At 34.5% G+C, this 15,076-nt stretch overlaps 1 protein-coding gene across 1 annotated transcript; it reads left to right on the forward strand.

The window, feature by feature from the left end:
* Positions 1–2,283: 2,283 nt before the first annotated feature.
* Positions 2,284–3,483, forward strand: LOC101724201 (olfactory receptor 8G3-like). Its single transcript, XM_004870861.2, has one exon. It carries the CDS (start codon positions 2,437–2,439, stop codon positions 3,367–3,369), a length of 933 nt encoding a protein of 310 aa, XP_004870918.1. The 5' UTR covers positions 2,284–2,436; the 3' UTR covers positions 3,370–3,483.
* Positions 3,484–15,076: the final 11,593 nt, after the last annotated feature.

Genomic DNA, 15,076 nt, shown 5'->3' on the forward strand with positions numbered 1-15,076 from the left:
GCTTTTATTTGGTTTCTAAGTTAAAACATTCCAAGAACTGCTGTTTCATAGATATATCAAAATATATAATTTGTAGCAGTCATTGAAAACAAAATTTCAAATCTTACAGACATGAGTTTCTTTCTTTGATTTTCTATTTTTCTCTTTGTATGAGAAATAACTTTAGATAATCCCTTAATGCATGTTTAAAATTGTTTGTGAAATTTTGAATTCTTAAATGTCTGGGCATGAATCTCACTAGAGCTCTAACAACATCTTTCATATCCTTGTTTTAATATATAATCCAACAAGAACAGTGACTCACAGCCATGTGACATATTGAACACTTGAAAATGTGGGTCAGAGGGGAGGGAGAGAAATTCTAATTGTTTCTTTTCCCCAGAGTTGATACTTGTGGGACAAGATTCTAGTGGGAAGTCATTATCATTGGTTGTTCCTATTCAGATTCTTATTGTCTATACCTACATATAAAATCCATCTATTAGCCAACCTTTACAAAGGGTCACATGGTTTTGAGCCTCAGCTTCATCAGTGAGCAGGATTAGAGACTCAAAGATACTGTTGCACTGTCACCTCCTCATGTTTTAGAGTCACTTTTCCTTTCACAGCAATGAAAAAGAAAAGTATGCAAACTTGAACTCTGGGAAGAAGGAAGGGTATGTCTGAATCTCAACCTTTTACTTAAAAACCTTACAATTTTCTGTGCAGTCTCTTGTCAGTGCTAGGAAAGATGCACCTGGCTATAAACCTGTCTTGAATGGTCCTCATTCTAAGAACCATGCTCCTTGATGAGCACAGGTTTCCTTATGTCAAACATTTCTTTCTTTACTCATCAGAGCTTAGGCAGTGTGAGTCTTTGTCCAGGAACTTTGAATCTGTGTTAACTTATTTCTTAGCTTCATATTTTCACTGAAACTTCTATGGAAAATACTGAGCCAAGCTATATTGAGTTTGCAATTTAGTCTAGAAGAAACACTGGTAATGGATGACTCAATAATTAATAAAGAGTTAAGCTCATTCCATGTGTGAACATAAGAAATATGTTCATGGGCAGATTGAAAATGATCTTATTCACAGGGATTTCACTATGAAAGATCTTAACAAAAGGGTTAACTGGAATTTCCTATAATAAAGTGGTGGAAGAAGAAACAATTGAAGGTGTTATGTGAGTTAAAATGTAGGACCTAAAAAACATCATTTTGTGTAATATCATATCACCAGAAGGGAATCCAGGAAGTCTTCCAGAAGAACAGATGGCCTGAACTTGCCCCATGGAGGAGGTTATAGAATCTCTGACTTCATCTCAGAAAAAAATTTCAGGACAGGTCAATAAGAGGAATAAAGAGATTTATTATGTAGAGTTAAAGAAGTACACACTCAGAGAAAATAGAGCCTAAGTGCCCAACAGAGAGGCACATTCTGGTATGGGGTGAGGGTATTTATGTGTTTTGGGTCATGTCCTCAAGCCAGTGACCTAAGATGTGCATTCTTACTGTTTGTCAGTCACCACTTAGTGGACTAAGCTAGATGCAGACCCTTTTCATGTGTTTGAAATTTAGGTATATGCTGCCCAAATAATAGTGCTGCTTCTCTGGCCTGGAAGCCTGTGGAATTTATGAATCTATGGTAACAAAAGAAAAGCATGGGCACAGTTTAGAGGAGAAAAGAAAGGGGCTGAATTACATCTTTAAAATTCTTAGGAAGCTTTTTCTTTCTCCCTTTTCCCTCCCTTCCTCCCTCCCTCTCTCTCTCTCTCTCTCTCTCTCTCTCTCTCTCTCTCTCTCTCTCTCTCTCTCTCTCTCTCCCCTCTCTTTCTTTTCTTTTTTGAGTCAGTTTCCAGTAAGGCTAAACAGACCATTGTAATCTTGGGCAGCTATGCTTGTGTCTAAAGGATACAGTTTTCTTAAAAGCACAATTTTAAAATTTTAAAATTGTTCTTGTCTTCTTTTTAATCTATTTTTATTTTTTTTCTTATTAGTTCTTATTTCATCTCATTAGTCCATTCTATTTGTTTTTAGTTCATTTCTTTATTTGTGTTATATAAATATTCCTTTGGAATTTTTTAAGATCATGGAAAATATTTAAAATTTAAGAAATTAATTGTGAATCTCTTCAATATAATATGCATAAATAAGAAAATGGCAAAAAGCACTATTCAAGGTGAAAAAAAAAACTCCTCCTTTATGGAAATGAAAATATGGACAAATGAAGGATATTTCAGAAAGAAGCTCCACATACTAAAATGCATACAACACTGTTATTATTGAGATCATGAAGTTTTTGTCATTTCATTTAGATTTCATATGTTAAATAATCATATAGAGATCAGAGGAATACTTAACTGGAAATACGGCGAAATCTTATGTAAATGGAAAAGGATAATGTAGTACCTTCAACAAAAAAGTCTTTCTCCCCTTCAGAAACTGCACAGAGGACATGGAAGGAAACCATTCCACAGTCACTGAATTCATCCTGGCTGGGATCACAGAGCAGCCAGAGCTCCAGCTGCCCCTCTTCTTCCTCTTCCTGGGAATCTATGTACTCACAGTTGTGGGGAATCTGGGCATGATCACCCTGATCGGGCTCAGTTCTCACCTGCACACACCAATGTATTATTTCCTTGGCAATTTGTCCTTCATTGACCTTTGCCATTCCACTGTCATTACCCCCAAAATGCTGGTGAACTTTGTGATGGAGAAGAACATCATCTTCTACCCTGAATGCATGACTCAACTCTACTTCTTCTCTGTGTTTGCTATTGCAGAATGCCACATGCTGGCTGCAATGGCTTATGACCGCTATGTTGCCATCTGTAGCCCCTTGCTTTATAACATCATCATGTCTTACCGCCTATGCATCTGCCTCACAGCAGGGGTTTATATTTTCGGTATCATTGGGTCTACAATTCACACAGGCTTTATTTTGAAACTCATTTTGTGTAAGACCAATGTAATTAACCATTATTTCTGTGATCTTTTTCCACTCTTGGAGCTATCCTGCTCCAGTGTCTATATCAATGAATTACTGATTTTGTTCTTAAGTGCATTTAACATCCTGATTCCCACCTTAACCATCCTTGTGTCCTACATTTTCATCATAGTCAGCATCTTCCACATTCGCTCCACTGAGGGAAGGTCCAAAGCCTTCAGCACTTGCAGCTCCCACATCTCAGCAGTTGCTATGTTCTTTGGTTCTGCTGCATTCATGTACCTGCAACCCTCATCTGTTAGCTCTATGGACCAAGGAAAAGTGTCCTCTGTGTTTTATACTACTGTTGTGCCTATGCTGAACCCTCTTATCTATAGCCTAAGGAATAAGGATGTCAAATCTGCCCTGGTGAAAATCCTGGACAAGATACCATATTCATGAATAGAATTAATGTTACACTGTCATATTAGAAACATGACACTGTTTTTCTAGGTATGTAATTCATTAGGTCTATTTTTAAGCTTTTAAAATATTAGCCATGCTTGCCTATTAGCACGTCACCAAATTTCCCTTCAGTTTACTTTCTTTGAATCTGTATTGCAATCATTCTATCAAGGGGAAAATGAAGAATAAAATGAAAGATTCCAGAGTGTTAAAGAACTGATTTTATTTTTCAATAGTGGCAAAATAAGAATAAGAATAAATGGCAATGATAGAGGTATCATATGTTATTGAGATTTCATGAAATATCAAAAACTTTGCGTAGAACTTTCAGTGAACCACTCTAATACTTATGCTATCCCCCAGGGGTACAATTCCTTAAAAGATGAGATAATTGAAGCTTATTTGAGTGTATCTTCAGGGTCTTGAACATAAGAAGAGATTGAATCTACAAAGTTTGTCTTCACGATTTGTGGCATAACTCAAAGAGATTCTTGGCCCAGATAATTTAGAACAGTTCTAAGGTCTCTTGAGAATTTCCTTCCATACATTGAACAACTGCAGTTTCCTACATGATTGTGTTGCTGTCTTCTGGATAGATTTCACATTTTCATTGTTACTTCACATAATGCCATGAAAATGGCCAAAATCCACACTTACCAAAAATAAGGCAAAACTGGTATATTGCAGTTGCCAGCTGTATCACTCTGCCCTACAATGTCTTCTTGTTCCATCAGGCCTGCTTTCTTCTTCTGTTAGGATTGCTAAATATCGGTGTGGTCTGGTTTATGTACCAGCTCACTTAGGTTGCATGTTAGAATTCATTTCTGCTGATTTGATATAATCAACCATTTTGTTCTGTGATCTCTCTCCATTCCTCAAGCTCTCTTGCTCTTGTACCTATGGCAGTTGCTAATTCTATGTAGGTTATGACTTCTTGCTATAGAAAATTCTTAGCCTATAAATCTCAGAAGCAAGCCACTATTAGTGTATGTCTTACACTCAGTGCTAAATTAAATGATTTATCTAAAGCAATGGTTTTTGCACTATGACTAGTATATCCCAGGACTATGAGTGAAAAGGGTGCTAAAATAAATTTTAGAAAATGCACTCCTTAAAGCTATAGGAACAAACTTACTTTCACAGTAGACTCATCTTTGAAACTTCACCTAAATTAATTATGAGGAAATGACTGTTCCTTTTGTCGTTTGGCTGCTCATGATAAATATGTGAAACTTGAATATTTATTCTTTGCATTTCCCTTACTTCAATTGCCTATAAACTCCAATAAGACAAGAGATACACATTCAAATATTTATTGATTTTTATAGCAGATTCTTCTGGTTTCCCTTGTTATGCACTTTCAGTCTACCTTCCATTCAAAAGCTATGAGTCAAACTATTAGTCCTGTGTACACTGGATTTCACTTCAAATTTATGACATGAGCCTTTCACTTTTGTTCAAGAAACTTTTCTACAATGCGAGATACCCACTTGGCCTTTGTACAATTCAGTCCATGGAGTTCCTGCCTTTGTGCTTAGCCTTAGTCAGCAGAACCAAAGACAATATGAACTCTTCAATTTCCTGTCCTTTAGGGGAGTTATCTAGGGAATCATGCATCATCTCTCAGGAGATTTGGGCAAAATTGGCTTCCTGTTTCCCATAGTAGCACCTCCATACCACTCTCCTATGTTACCTTTTTCTTCTCCCCAAATCTATAAAACATATTTAAAATAAAAATATTAAAGCCTTACATCATACAATAAAGCAATTTCTATGTAAATTCAGTTCCATATTTTGCAATTATTCTCTCAAAATAGTGTTTATGGCAATGTTTTCCTTAAGAACTTTAAATGTAATTTTTATTTCTAAACAAATAACCTAATCTTTTTAATAGAACCTAAATAATTTTTATAACTTACACATTTGCTTCTTTCCTCAACATTTCTCTTTTATTTCTAGAAGAAAAGGAAGTCATCATCTCTCTTATTGGTGCTTTAAGGACTATTGGCAATGTCTACCACAAGCTTTCTTCTAGTAGCCAAATTAAACTATTCCAAATCTCTCTCTCTCTCTCTCTCTCTCTCTCTCTCTCTCTCTCTCTCTCTCTCTCTCTATCTCTCTCTCTCTCTCTCTCTCTCTCTCTTTCTCTTTCTTTTCAAGCTTTGGGTCTAACCTACAATTTCACATATGCTGGACAAGGACTCTCAGCTCTACCCTCAAACCTTCCATTCCTGTTTTATGATAAATCTTGATATTTAATACAGTTGGTGGGAGTTGATGAAAATTAAAATTTTTAAATCTTGCAGAGGAGATCAGTTCCTAGGGCTGTGATAACAAACTTCTACATGTTGACTGGCTTCAAACAACCAAACTTTATTATATTTGTAGTGTTCAAGGCTAGAAATCTGAAATCAAAGTGTCAGTGAAGGTTTTGAAGAATCTCTTCTATGTTTCTCTCTCAGCTTCTGGTGATTTTAAGTAATTCACCTAAGTTTTATTTTTTAGTAATAATACAGAAAACAAAACTAATGATGTAGTAAAAATTGTTGAGATGTTTTGAAATATCAAGCATACTGCGGGGCCCTGAACAGAATCCTGATCTCCTGCTGGGCACTATGATGCAAGGTGAGAAGAAAGACTTATAGACAGAATCAAAGTGAAATGGAGAACTGGGATGGTCAAAGCTAAGCAGGCACAGATCCTGAGCAACCTACACCACTGATATTTATTGGTGACACAACCATCGGTAAATTGGGGTGAAGAGATTATGTGTAGTTGCTAGAGATAAACTGCTGATAAGGCTTGTAAAAGAAGGGACAAAGGACTCTCCTGTTAGGACTAGAACAGACCAGATATAAGTTGTGGTTAATGATTAACCTTTCTTTAAAGTTAAGAAGGTTTAATTTCTGGGAACAGATTTTGGATGAGATTCTTTTTGACATCGGCTGCTATGTTATCTCATATTGAGGCCCACAAGTCCAGGGGCCATTTCTCTGGTCTCTGCTGTGGCGGGGACATTGTGCAAACATGCACACCTTCTGCAGTGCTCTAATGAGACACATGGGCTTTAGTCAGACTCACTTTTTAAACCATGCCAATTGTGGAGTTAATTCTTTACATCCTGGACTGCCTGTAGCCTGCTTTGGGCATAATCAACAGTGTGGTTTCCTGCACAAGCACATGACTTTAAATGCATCATTTTATGGAATATTTGTATTATTACATTATGCAGTGATTATATTTATTATTATGAATTAAATAATGTAATGTTCATCATAGATATAATAATTTGTATAATATTGTACAATAATTATTCACTTTAAAAAATCAAAACTTAGAGAGATTTTATGACCTGTGCAACATTTCAAAGATAATAAATGATCAAGACTTACAATCAGGAATTTTGGCTCAAGTAGCCATAATTTTATTCACAGTGTTACTTTGACCCCATGAAATTGTGGGTAGATTTTAGGACTCTCAGAGCACAATTTTTTCCCTATAGAACTGTGTTGCTATGTTCTAAATAACTTTTATGCTAGTTTCAGTTTTATTTTTACATGTAATCAAAGTAATCAAAATTCTTTCATATCTGTTCTGAGCAAAGCCAAACTGTGCAGAACAAGGGCCTTTTTCATTACATAGACTCAAATTATAATAAATAATTGCAACCATTTGGTAAAAGCCTCTGACATGAGGTTGTGTTATTCCATAATTACTCTGAGGAAATATCAGAAACAAATTTTCTGACCATATAATGACCTTCCTGGAGTGCAAATTTTAAGCAGTTGCTTTTTCATATCAATTTTATCTTTTATCTCAATTTTACATTCAAGATAAATTTTCTCATCATTTATTTCTTGTCTGCCTCTGGGCATCTGAGATGCTATGAAATGTTAAGCTGTACAACATAATGTTTTGAGGTAAATACCAACAGTGAGATGATTATAATCAAGCAGATTAACATGTTAATCATGTCACATCATTTATTTAGGACAGATGAACTCACTTAAAATATACTCTGTTAACAAATGTCTAGAATACTATAGTATCAACTGCAGTCATCATGTGCTATCTCCCTACTTATTTAACTGTCCAGACACATACCTATTATGGAATATGATATAAAGGAAATAATACTGAAAATGTTACTATATGATTTGAACCTAATGGGCATTATGCAAAGTGAAATCATCAAAAAAACTGAAGGAAAAACAGTAAGAAATATCCCTTGTAAGTGAAAACTGTGACTCTAAAAGATATCCTAAATATTTGTGCAGTGTCTCTTCCAAATTCAAATAACTTACATGTTATTGTCAGATTATTTCTCACTGGGTACATTTGTTATTATATACTTGATATAAAACTTGTGTGCTCTCTTTTATCATTCCTGTTTTATAAATAAATCATAATATTTCTCCCAGTTATTGGAAGTGAATAAAAACTAAAACTTTCAAATCCTGCATAGTGAAAACATTTCAGTGAATGTTGTGGCTCAAAACAACTCCCTTTTATTATCATATACTTTGGCAGTTTGTAACTCCAAATGCAGCCTCAATAGCTTAAAATCAAGTTGACAGAGTTTGTTCCTTTGGAGCCCATATGGAAATGTGCCTGTCCTTCCCCTTGTCAGCTTCTAAAAGCTGTTGAAAATCCTCTGACCTCCATCTTTATATCTCCCATTAACTTTGTCTATCCTTTGTCCCTTTCATATGAACTCCTGTGAGTACATGAGGCCCACCCAGATAACAAACTTATCTATCTCAAGATTTTAAATTAGTCACACTCCAAAGCCCACTTTACTATTTTGTAACATGTTCACACATTGAGATTGATTCCTAAACATTTCTGGATGACATTATTTAGTTTCCCACTGACCATGTTCTGAGTCCCAAAGGTTACTTGTAATCCAAAATGTAAAACACATTCATCCTTTGGAATGATCCTCAAAATTTTTATCCTGTTGCAATACAAAGTCCTAAATCTCATCTAAACTTCATCAGATCAAAAATCCCAGATATCATCATTTAAATTATTTTAATACAACAGATAAATTTTGAATATGATCAATCCTAAGGCAAAATAAAAATTTCTTCTCAATCTATGAACCTAGGAAACAGAAAATAAATCATCCATACCCATAATACAAGGAGAGAGGGCTAATAGACATTCATGTTCAACTGAGCTGCAGCTCTTTTCATTTCTTCAGCAGTCACATGTAGGAATCAGTCATATTCTACACCCATGAAAAAATATAAATATATATAGTGTTCATGAGAGTCAAGAAATGGAAAGAGAATAGTCCATCATCTGATGCAAGGAAAAAGAAAATGCAGTGTGTGTACCCAGTGGAGTACTATTCAACCTTTAAAAACATACTTCCATTTGTGACAACATGGATTGTCCTGGAAGATAGTATTATATTGGGTAAAATCAGCCAGACACAGAAAGGCAAGTACTTCACTTACATGACAAATGATCTCACTTACATGAGTTGGGTCACATTGCAGTTTTGTTTATACCTTTCTGAAGAACCTCTATACTGTTTTGCAGGTTGGCTGTATTAACTTACATTCCCACAAGCAGCATGCAAGTGTTCCTTTCTCCCACATCATCACTAACACTTGTTCTTTTTATTACAGCCATTCCTACAGGTATGAAGTGATATATGATTGTTGAGTGTGGGGAGTGGTGTCAGCCAAAAAAGCTCCATTTTAAGTTTACCCTCGGTTGTAAATAGTTAGGAGATTATGTTATGGGGAACCGTGTCCTTGCCAACTCCGATGCTTACCTTCAGAGGTTGCCTTAGAAACAAGATAAATGTTCTGTAACCTCAAGAAACAAAGTAGCCCTTGAGGGCAGGGAATTTTCAAAAAACGAGTAAAGAAAGAAGCAGGTGTTTTTTTGTATAAAGGTCAAGAATAATGACCTAACTCACTGTGTATAAAATCGAGGTGTAAATAAACTTGCTTGCTCGGTCTTGGGAGCCCTCCTGACTCTGTCTCTTTGTCTTATTTTCTCAGTCCTCCTTTCCCCCATTCAGGAACCTTTCCACTGGTGACGGCTGGTCCATCATAGTTGAGGTAATTTGCATTTCTATGCTGATTATTGATTTTTAATATTTGTATGTTTTGTTTTGATAAATGTCTATTTGGATTCATTCCTTTTTAAATCACATTGTTTCTTTTCTATTTTAATAATTTGAGTTCCTTATATGTTTATGACTTGTGTGTTTTCCAAATATAGTCTCATTAAGGAAAACTATTGCAATTGTTCCCTCCAAATGTTATAACATTTTAATATTTTGCAAAAAGTTGTAAATATAAATTTTATTTCTAAGGTAATCTATACATAGAACCATCTGTACATGGATAATCTAAGGTAATCTATACGTAGAACAATCTATACATAGATAATCTAAGGTAATCTATACATAGAACCATGATGTAAAATGTGTATGTTTCCATTGGTCTTCAACATTTTTTTTAGAAGAATTAAAAGTCATTATCTCTCCTTGTTTACTTCCTTAGGAAATCCTTATATGTTTATGCCAATATCTATACATTCAATCAGCCTCCAGGTTAAAACTTTCCAAACTGTACCATTATATGATATTATCATGGCATTTAATATAAGCATATATCAATTGAAATAAATATGTCCAAACCTTAAGTAGTACATCTGTTTCCTAGAGGAAGTATAACAAATTACCATAGCAGGGGTGGCATTAAAAAAACTCAAATCTCTTATTCCATAGTTCTGAAAGCTATTACTTGGAAATCAAGGTGTCAGGAAGGTTAGTTCCTTCTTGGGATTTTTTTCTAGTACTTTGAAGAATGCCACTTATATTTTAGTAGCAAGTAACAACTGCATTAAATCTATAGATTGCTTTGAATAATATGGACATTTTAATAATACTGATTATTCCAGTCTATAAGCATCAGATGCCTTTCCACTTTCGGTGACCTTTTTAATTTGTTTCATTTTTAAAATCATTTCCATTGTAAGGATCTTTCATCACTTTGGTTAAATTTATTCTGAGATAGTTTTGTACACAGGGCAAATATTATTGTTTTCTTGATTTTTATTTCAGAATATGTGCTATTGGGTATAGCAACACTACTCATTTTGGTATGTTGATTTTGTATCCCAAAATTCTGTAGAATTCATTTATTAGTTTTAATAGTGTTTTAGTGCATAACTTGGAGTTTTCTGTATATAAGATCATGCCATCTGATAACAGTGATAACTGACTTTTCTTTCAATGTACATAATTTTATTTCTTTATTTTTCCCTTGATAGCTCTGGCTGGAACTTCCAGGACTATATTGATTAAAGTGGTGAACATGGGCACTCTTGATCCAAATCTTAGAGAGAAAGATTTTAGCTTTTCCCCATTCAGTTTAGTGTTGACTATCAGTATACATTACATGACATTTTTTTGTTGAGGCATGTTCTTCCTATTCCTAAATTGTTCAGCATTTTTATTTTAGAAGAAATAAAATTATGTTGAATTTTATCAAATATCTTTTCTGAATCGATTGAGAAGATCATATGTATTTGCCCTTGACTCTGTTGAAGTGGTATTGTCACATCTACCTATTTGCTTGTATTAAACCATCCTTGCATCCCAAGGATGAATTCCACTTGGTCATAGTGAGTGATCTTTTTGATGTGCTGTTCAATTCCATTTGCTAGAATTTCATTAAAGATCTTTGCATGTGTATTGAAATTCTGAATTTTTAGTTACATGAATCACTCTGGAGCCCTGACAATAGCTGACACATCCTAGTTTCTAACTCATAGTCTACAAAACAAACAAATCATAGCTATGTGAAATATTAAGTATTAGGAAACAAATAGAGATAAAGAAAACCTCTGTTTAATTTCCCAAGAGTTGATACTTGGGAAACATGACTCTGGCAGGAAGTCATTAACGTTGTTGTACTCACAGTCAATCCTTACTCTTTATTCCTGGAGTACATCTGAATTTTTGTGAAGTAAATGTAACATAATACCCACCCAAAGTACTAGAGGGCTAGTAGTTCTGGACCATTGGCTTCATTAGCTATCAAACAAGTGACTCAAAATGATTCTAAAGAAATCTTTTAAGCTATGATCTCATCATCCCCAAAGAACAATGAAAGGTTAGTACTCAATATTCTCTTCCAGCATTCTCATGGCCTTTATTCCTCCAGTGTAAAGGGACTCCACCTGATTCTGAACAAGAATCAAGAGATACAAGGAAAGAAGACAGGAGAGGTCTATATACTAATCCTGGACTTTTAAAACCTTAGAATCCTCTATCTGAGCTTCCCTGCCAGTGCACAGTGATGCACATGGTTACTTACACATCTCTAACTGTCCTGATTCCAATAGCCACACTACCTAGTGACAACATGTTTCCTTACATTTAGCATGTCCTTGAACATTAAACATGGTACACATTACTTTCTTTCTCATTTAAACTCAAATAGAGAGATATCATTGCTTTTGTAGATTGAGTAGATACTAACTTATCTCTAAACTACTTGCAGAAATACCATTTAACCCATCTATTAGGACTCCTGAGAGTAGAAAATTAAATAAGTACTAAACATAAACTTGAGGAATGAATTCATGGGTACATAGGAAGTGGTTTTGTTAAACATTTTATAGCTGCTCTTTAACTGTTAAGTTGTATTTAACAGGAGAGAAAGATTGGAGAATTAAAAGAGTGGAAAGAAGACACAAAACTGAGAGCCTTCTGAATGTTTTTTTGTGGATTATCCAAAACGTGAGATATTTGTTGAAACATCAAATATACTAATAAAAGTTTGTTGTTAGATAAAAAACTCTTTAAAAAACAGAAAGACTGGTTTGAACTTTACCTGGAGATCATGGAAAAGTAATAAATTTTAGGTTGATATTCAGTAAAAATATCCTGAATCTATATATGTTAATAGGTATTAATGTAGAAAGAAACTACAAGAAATAGATACTGAGAAAAAACTATCATTGTTATTTTTGGAAATAAAAATTGTTGGGCAAATGAAAGATATTTCAGAGAGAAACACAATGGATTGCAACAAAAAAACTGTAATGTTTACTAAGTGCTTACAAAGATCAAGAAAGTGCTAAGCACCTTGCAGGTATCATTCTATTTAATTTTCATGACAGAAAAATATTTCCATCTTTATTTCTCAGAAACTTGTAAAGTGAAAGTAATTTTTCTATAGTGACATAGCAAGTGTGAGTTAGAGCTGAGATCTGAACATAGGATTGTCTAAGCTAATATAATTTCATGTTAAATTAAGAGATGTTAAAGATGATTTATCCCACCCTACCCCCAACCTGTACTATGTCCTTGAACAGCATCTTCTAGTGATTGCATACTGGTTGGGCTCTAACATATCTATTTGTAAGTAGGTAACACATATTAAGGTAACTGCTTCAATTCCTGGTAGTATCTGTTGGTAAGATCTTTGTTGTGAATTAAAGTATGCATTCATATGCTTTTAACAGTGTGTATTACATCAGTCTTTTACACAAAGAAAAAGAAAGAAGAAAACAAAAGACATCATATTACAGTGACACATGCATACTACTGTTTATAACAGCACAATTCATAATAGCTAAATCTTGCAAGTGGCCTGTATGTCCATTAACAAATGAGTGGGTAAAGAAAATGTGGTACTTATATACAATGGTGTATTACTATGCCATAAAGAAAGATAAAACCTTGAGTCATTTGTAGTAAAATGGATGCACCTTGATACCATAATGTTAAGTGAAATAAATCAGACACATGAGTTTAAATATTGCATAGTTTCTTTTATATGAGATAACCAAAGTATAAATAAAGAGCAAAATATATGATAGTATCAAATAGGGAGATAGATCTTTCTCAAGTGGGCAGGGGATCAAGAGATGGAAGGAGGGGAAAAAAGGAGGAGGGAAAGGGGATGAGAAAAGGAATTAAGATGTATTAGGTACAGGTACCAACTCCATACGAGGAATATAAATACTATATACTGCAAACATGCACTAATACAATATAAAAATAAAAATAAGCTAAACATTGACAATAGTTATAGTGCATCAAATGGATCATTACTTTGTTAGTAAACAAATTTCAGTTCTTTCAATCAATTTCAAATGATGAGGTTTCCTGAACATTTGTTCTGAAATTTTTGAAGTTTTTCTATATCACATATAAATTATTTTACTACAAACTAAACATATTAGTCCAACTATTTCAACTGCTATGTTATGCATTTCTTTTTTCTTGTCATTTTTTTACACATGATGACTAAAGATAATATACACTGTTTTCTAAAAAGCCATATCATGCTCTTGACTAGAATTGAAACAGACTAAAATTTCTAATTGTATCTCGTATGACTCCATTAATCTAAATATTATTATCATAATATTAAACTGAATAGCAAAATATATACAGTATAAATTATTAAAGACAAAAACATTGATCAGCATAGAAGATACTTAGGATTTATTTCGTGAAACTGTTTCATGTTTTGGCAATTTACGTAGCTCTGTCTTTTACCACTTAAGCCATGAAATTCAATTAGCACTGCTCCCCTGGTCATACTGGTGAAGTCCATGAGCCTAATATATGGCATTCTGTTATTTCCTGTGATTATTAGGAACAAGGGAAGACAGTTTCTTGGTATTGGAAAAATCATTGATAATATACATGAGAACCACATGTGATTTATGATTTTAAAATCTCCACCCTAACTGACAGTAAGATGTAACTTATCAGAACATGGCTTCCTCCTCTAAAACCTGCTAATCACAACATGGCTGTGAATCAGTGACATCAACTAGGAGCTTGTAAGAAATGGAGATTCTTAAAAACTACTCAGACTCACTAGTTCAGAATGTTTATTTTCAGAAAGTCCATGGGGGATCTGTATGCACAAGTCTTTAGTTTTAATTAACAAGTTTAGGATTCACAGGAATTCACTTGAAGAAAAAGGAGACAATTAGAAAAATTTAAGTGGTGATGATCCCCTCCCTCCACAAGAGCCTTAATCCCAAGAAATGAAAATGCCTGTAGAGTATTTGTCTCTGTGATATTTGGTGGCTGGCTTACTTAAACCCAGGACAAACCTTCAGAGCACAGCAAACAGAACTGTTCCAGGGAGTGTAAAAGATGGTAATGTTTACCACCTTGAAGCTGGAAATGCACAAATTAAAAGTTAGAGTTGAAGATGCTGACCTGTGAGGCAAACAAGACTAAACACTCTGAGCCTGAGGCTCAGGCCCCACCCACACTGCTCCAAAGGTACAGAAACCTGAGTCCCTGTGACTCTCCTCACCAGCATTCATGCCATTTTCCTCCACATCAAAGAGGGTGAGTTGCAAATAAAATTTGACATCAAGGCTTCAGAAAGATCAAGGTGAGTTCCTTCACCCTGTGCTTATGATTTGAAACTATTAATTAGGTACAGAAATAACTATTATGGAAACTCAGTCAAATATTCCTGTATTTATTTATTTATTTCTAAATTACTTTTTAAACTTCCCATGATGCGCCAGATGTTCATTTGTCACTGGTGATACAGAGGAGAATATCTCCTGGTTGTCATCAGGCTTATAGCATAGATCACAGGTGTGTATGGCTGAAGACTCAGCTCTTGGGAGGCTGGGACAGGAGGGCCCTTGAGCCCAGGAGTTTGATGTAAACTGAGATATCATAGGA

This window comes from Heterocephalus glaber, unplaced genomic scaffold, assembly GCF_053883595.1.
Source record: "Heterocephalus glaber isolate CG9 unplaced genomic scaffold, H.glaber_assembly_v1.0 deba00001431, whole genome shotgun sequence".
In the NCBI taxonomy this organism is placed as follows: Eukaryota; Metazoa; Chordata; class Mammalia; order Rodentia; family Bathyergidae; genus Heterocephalus; species Heterocephalus glaber.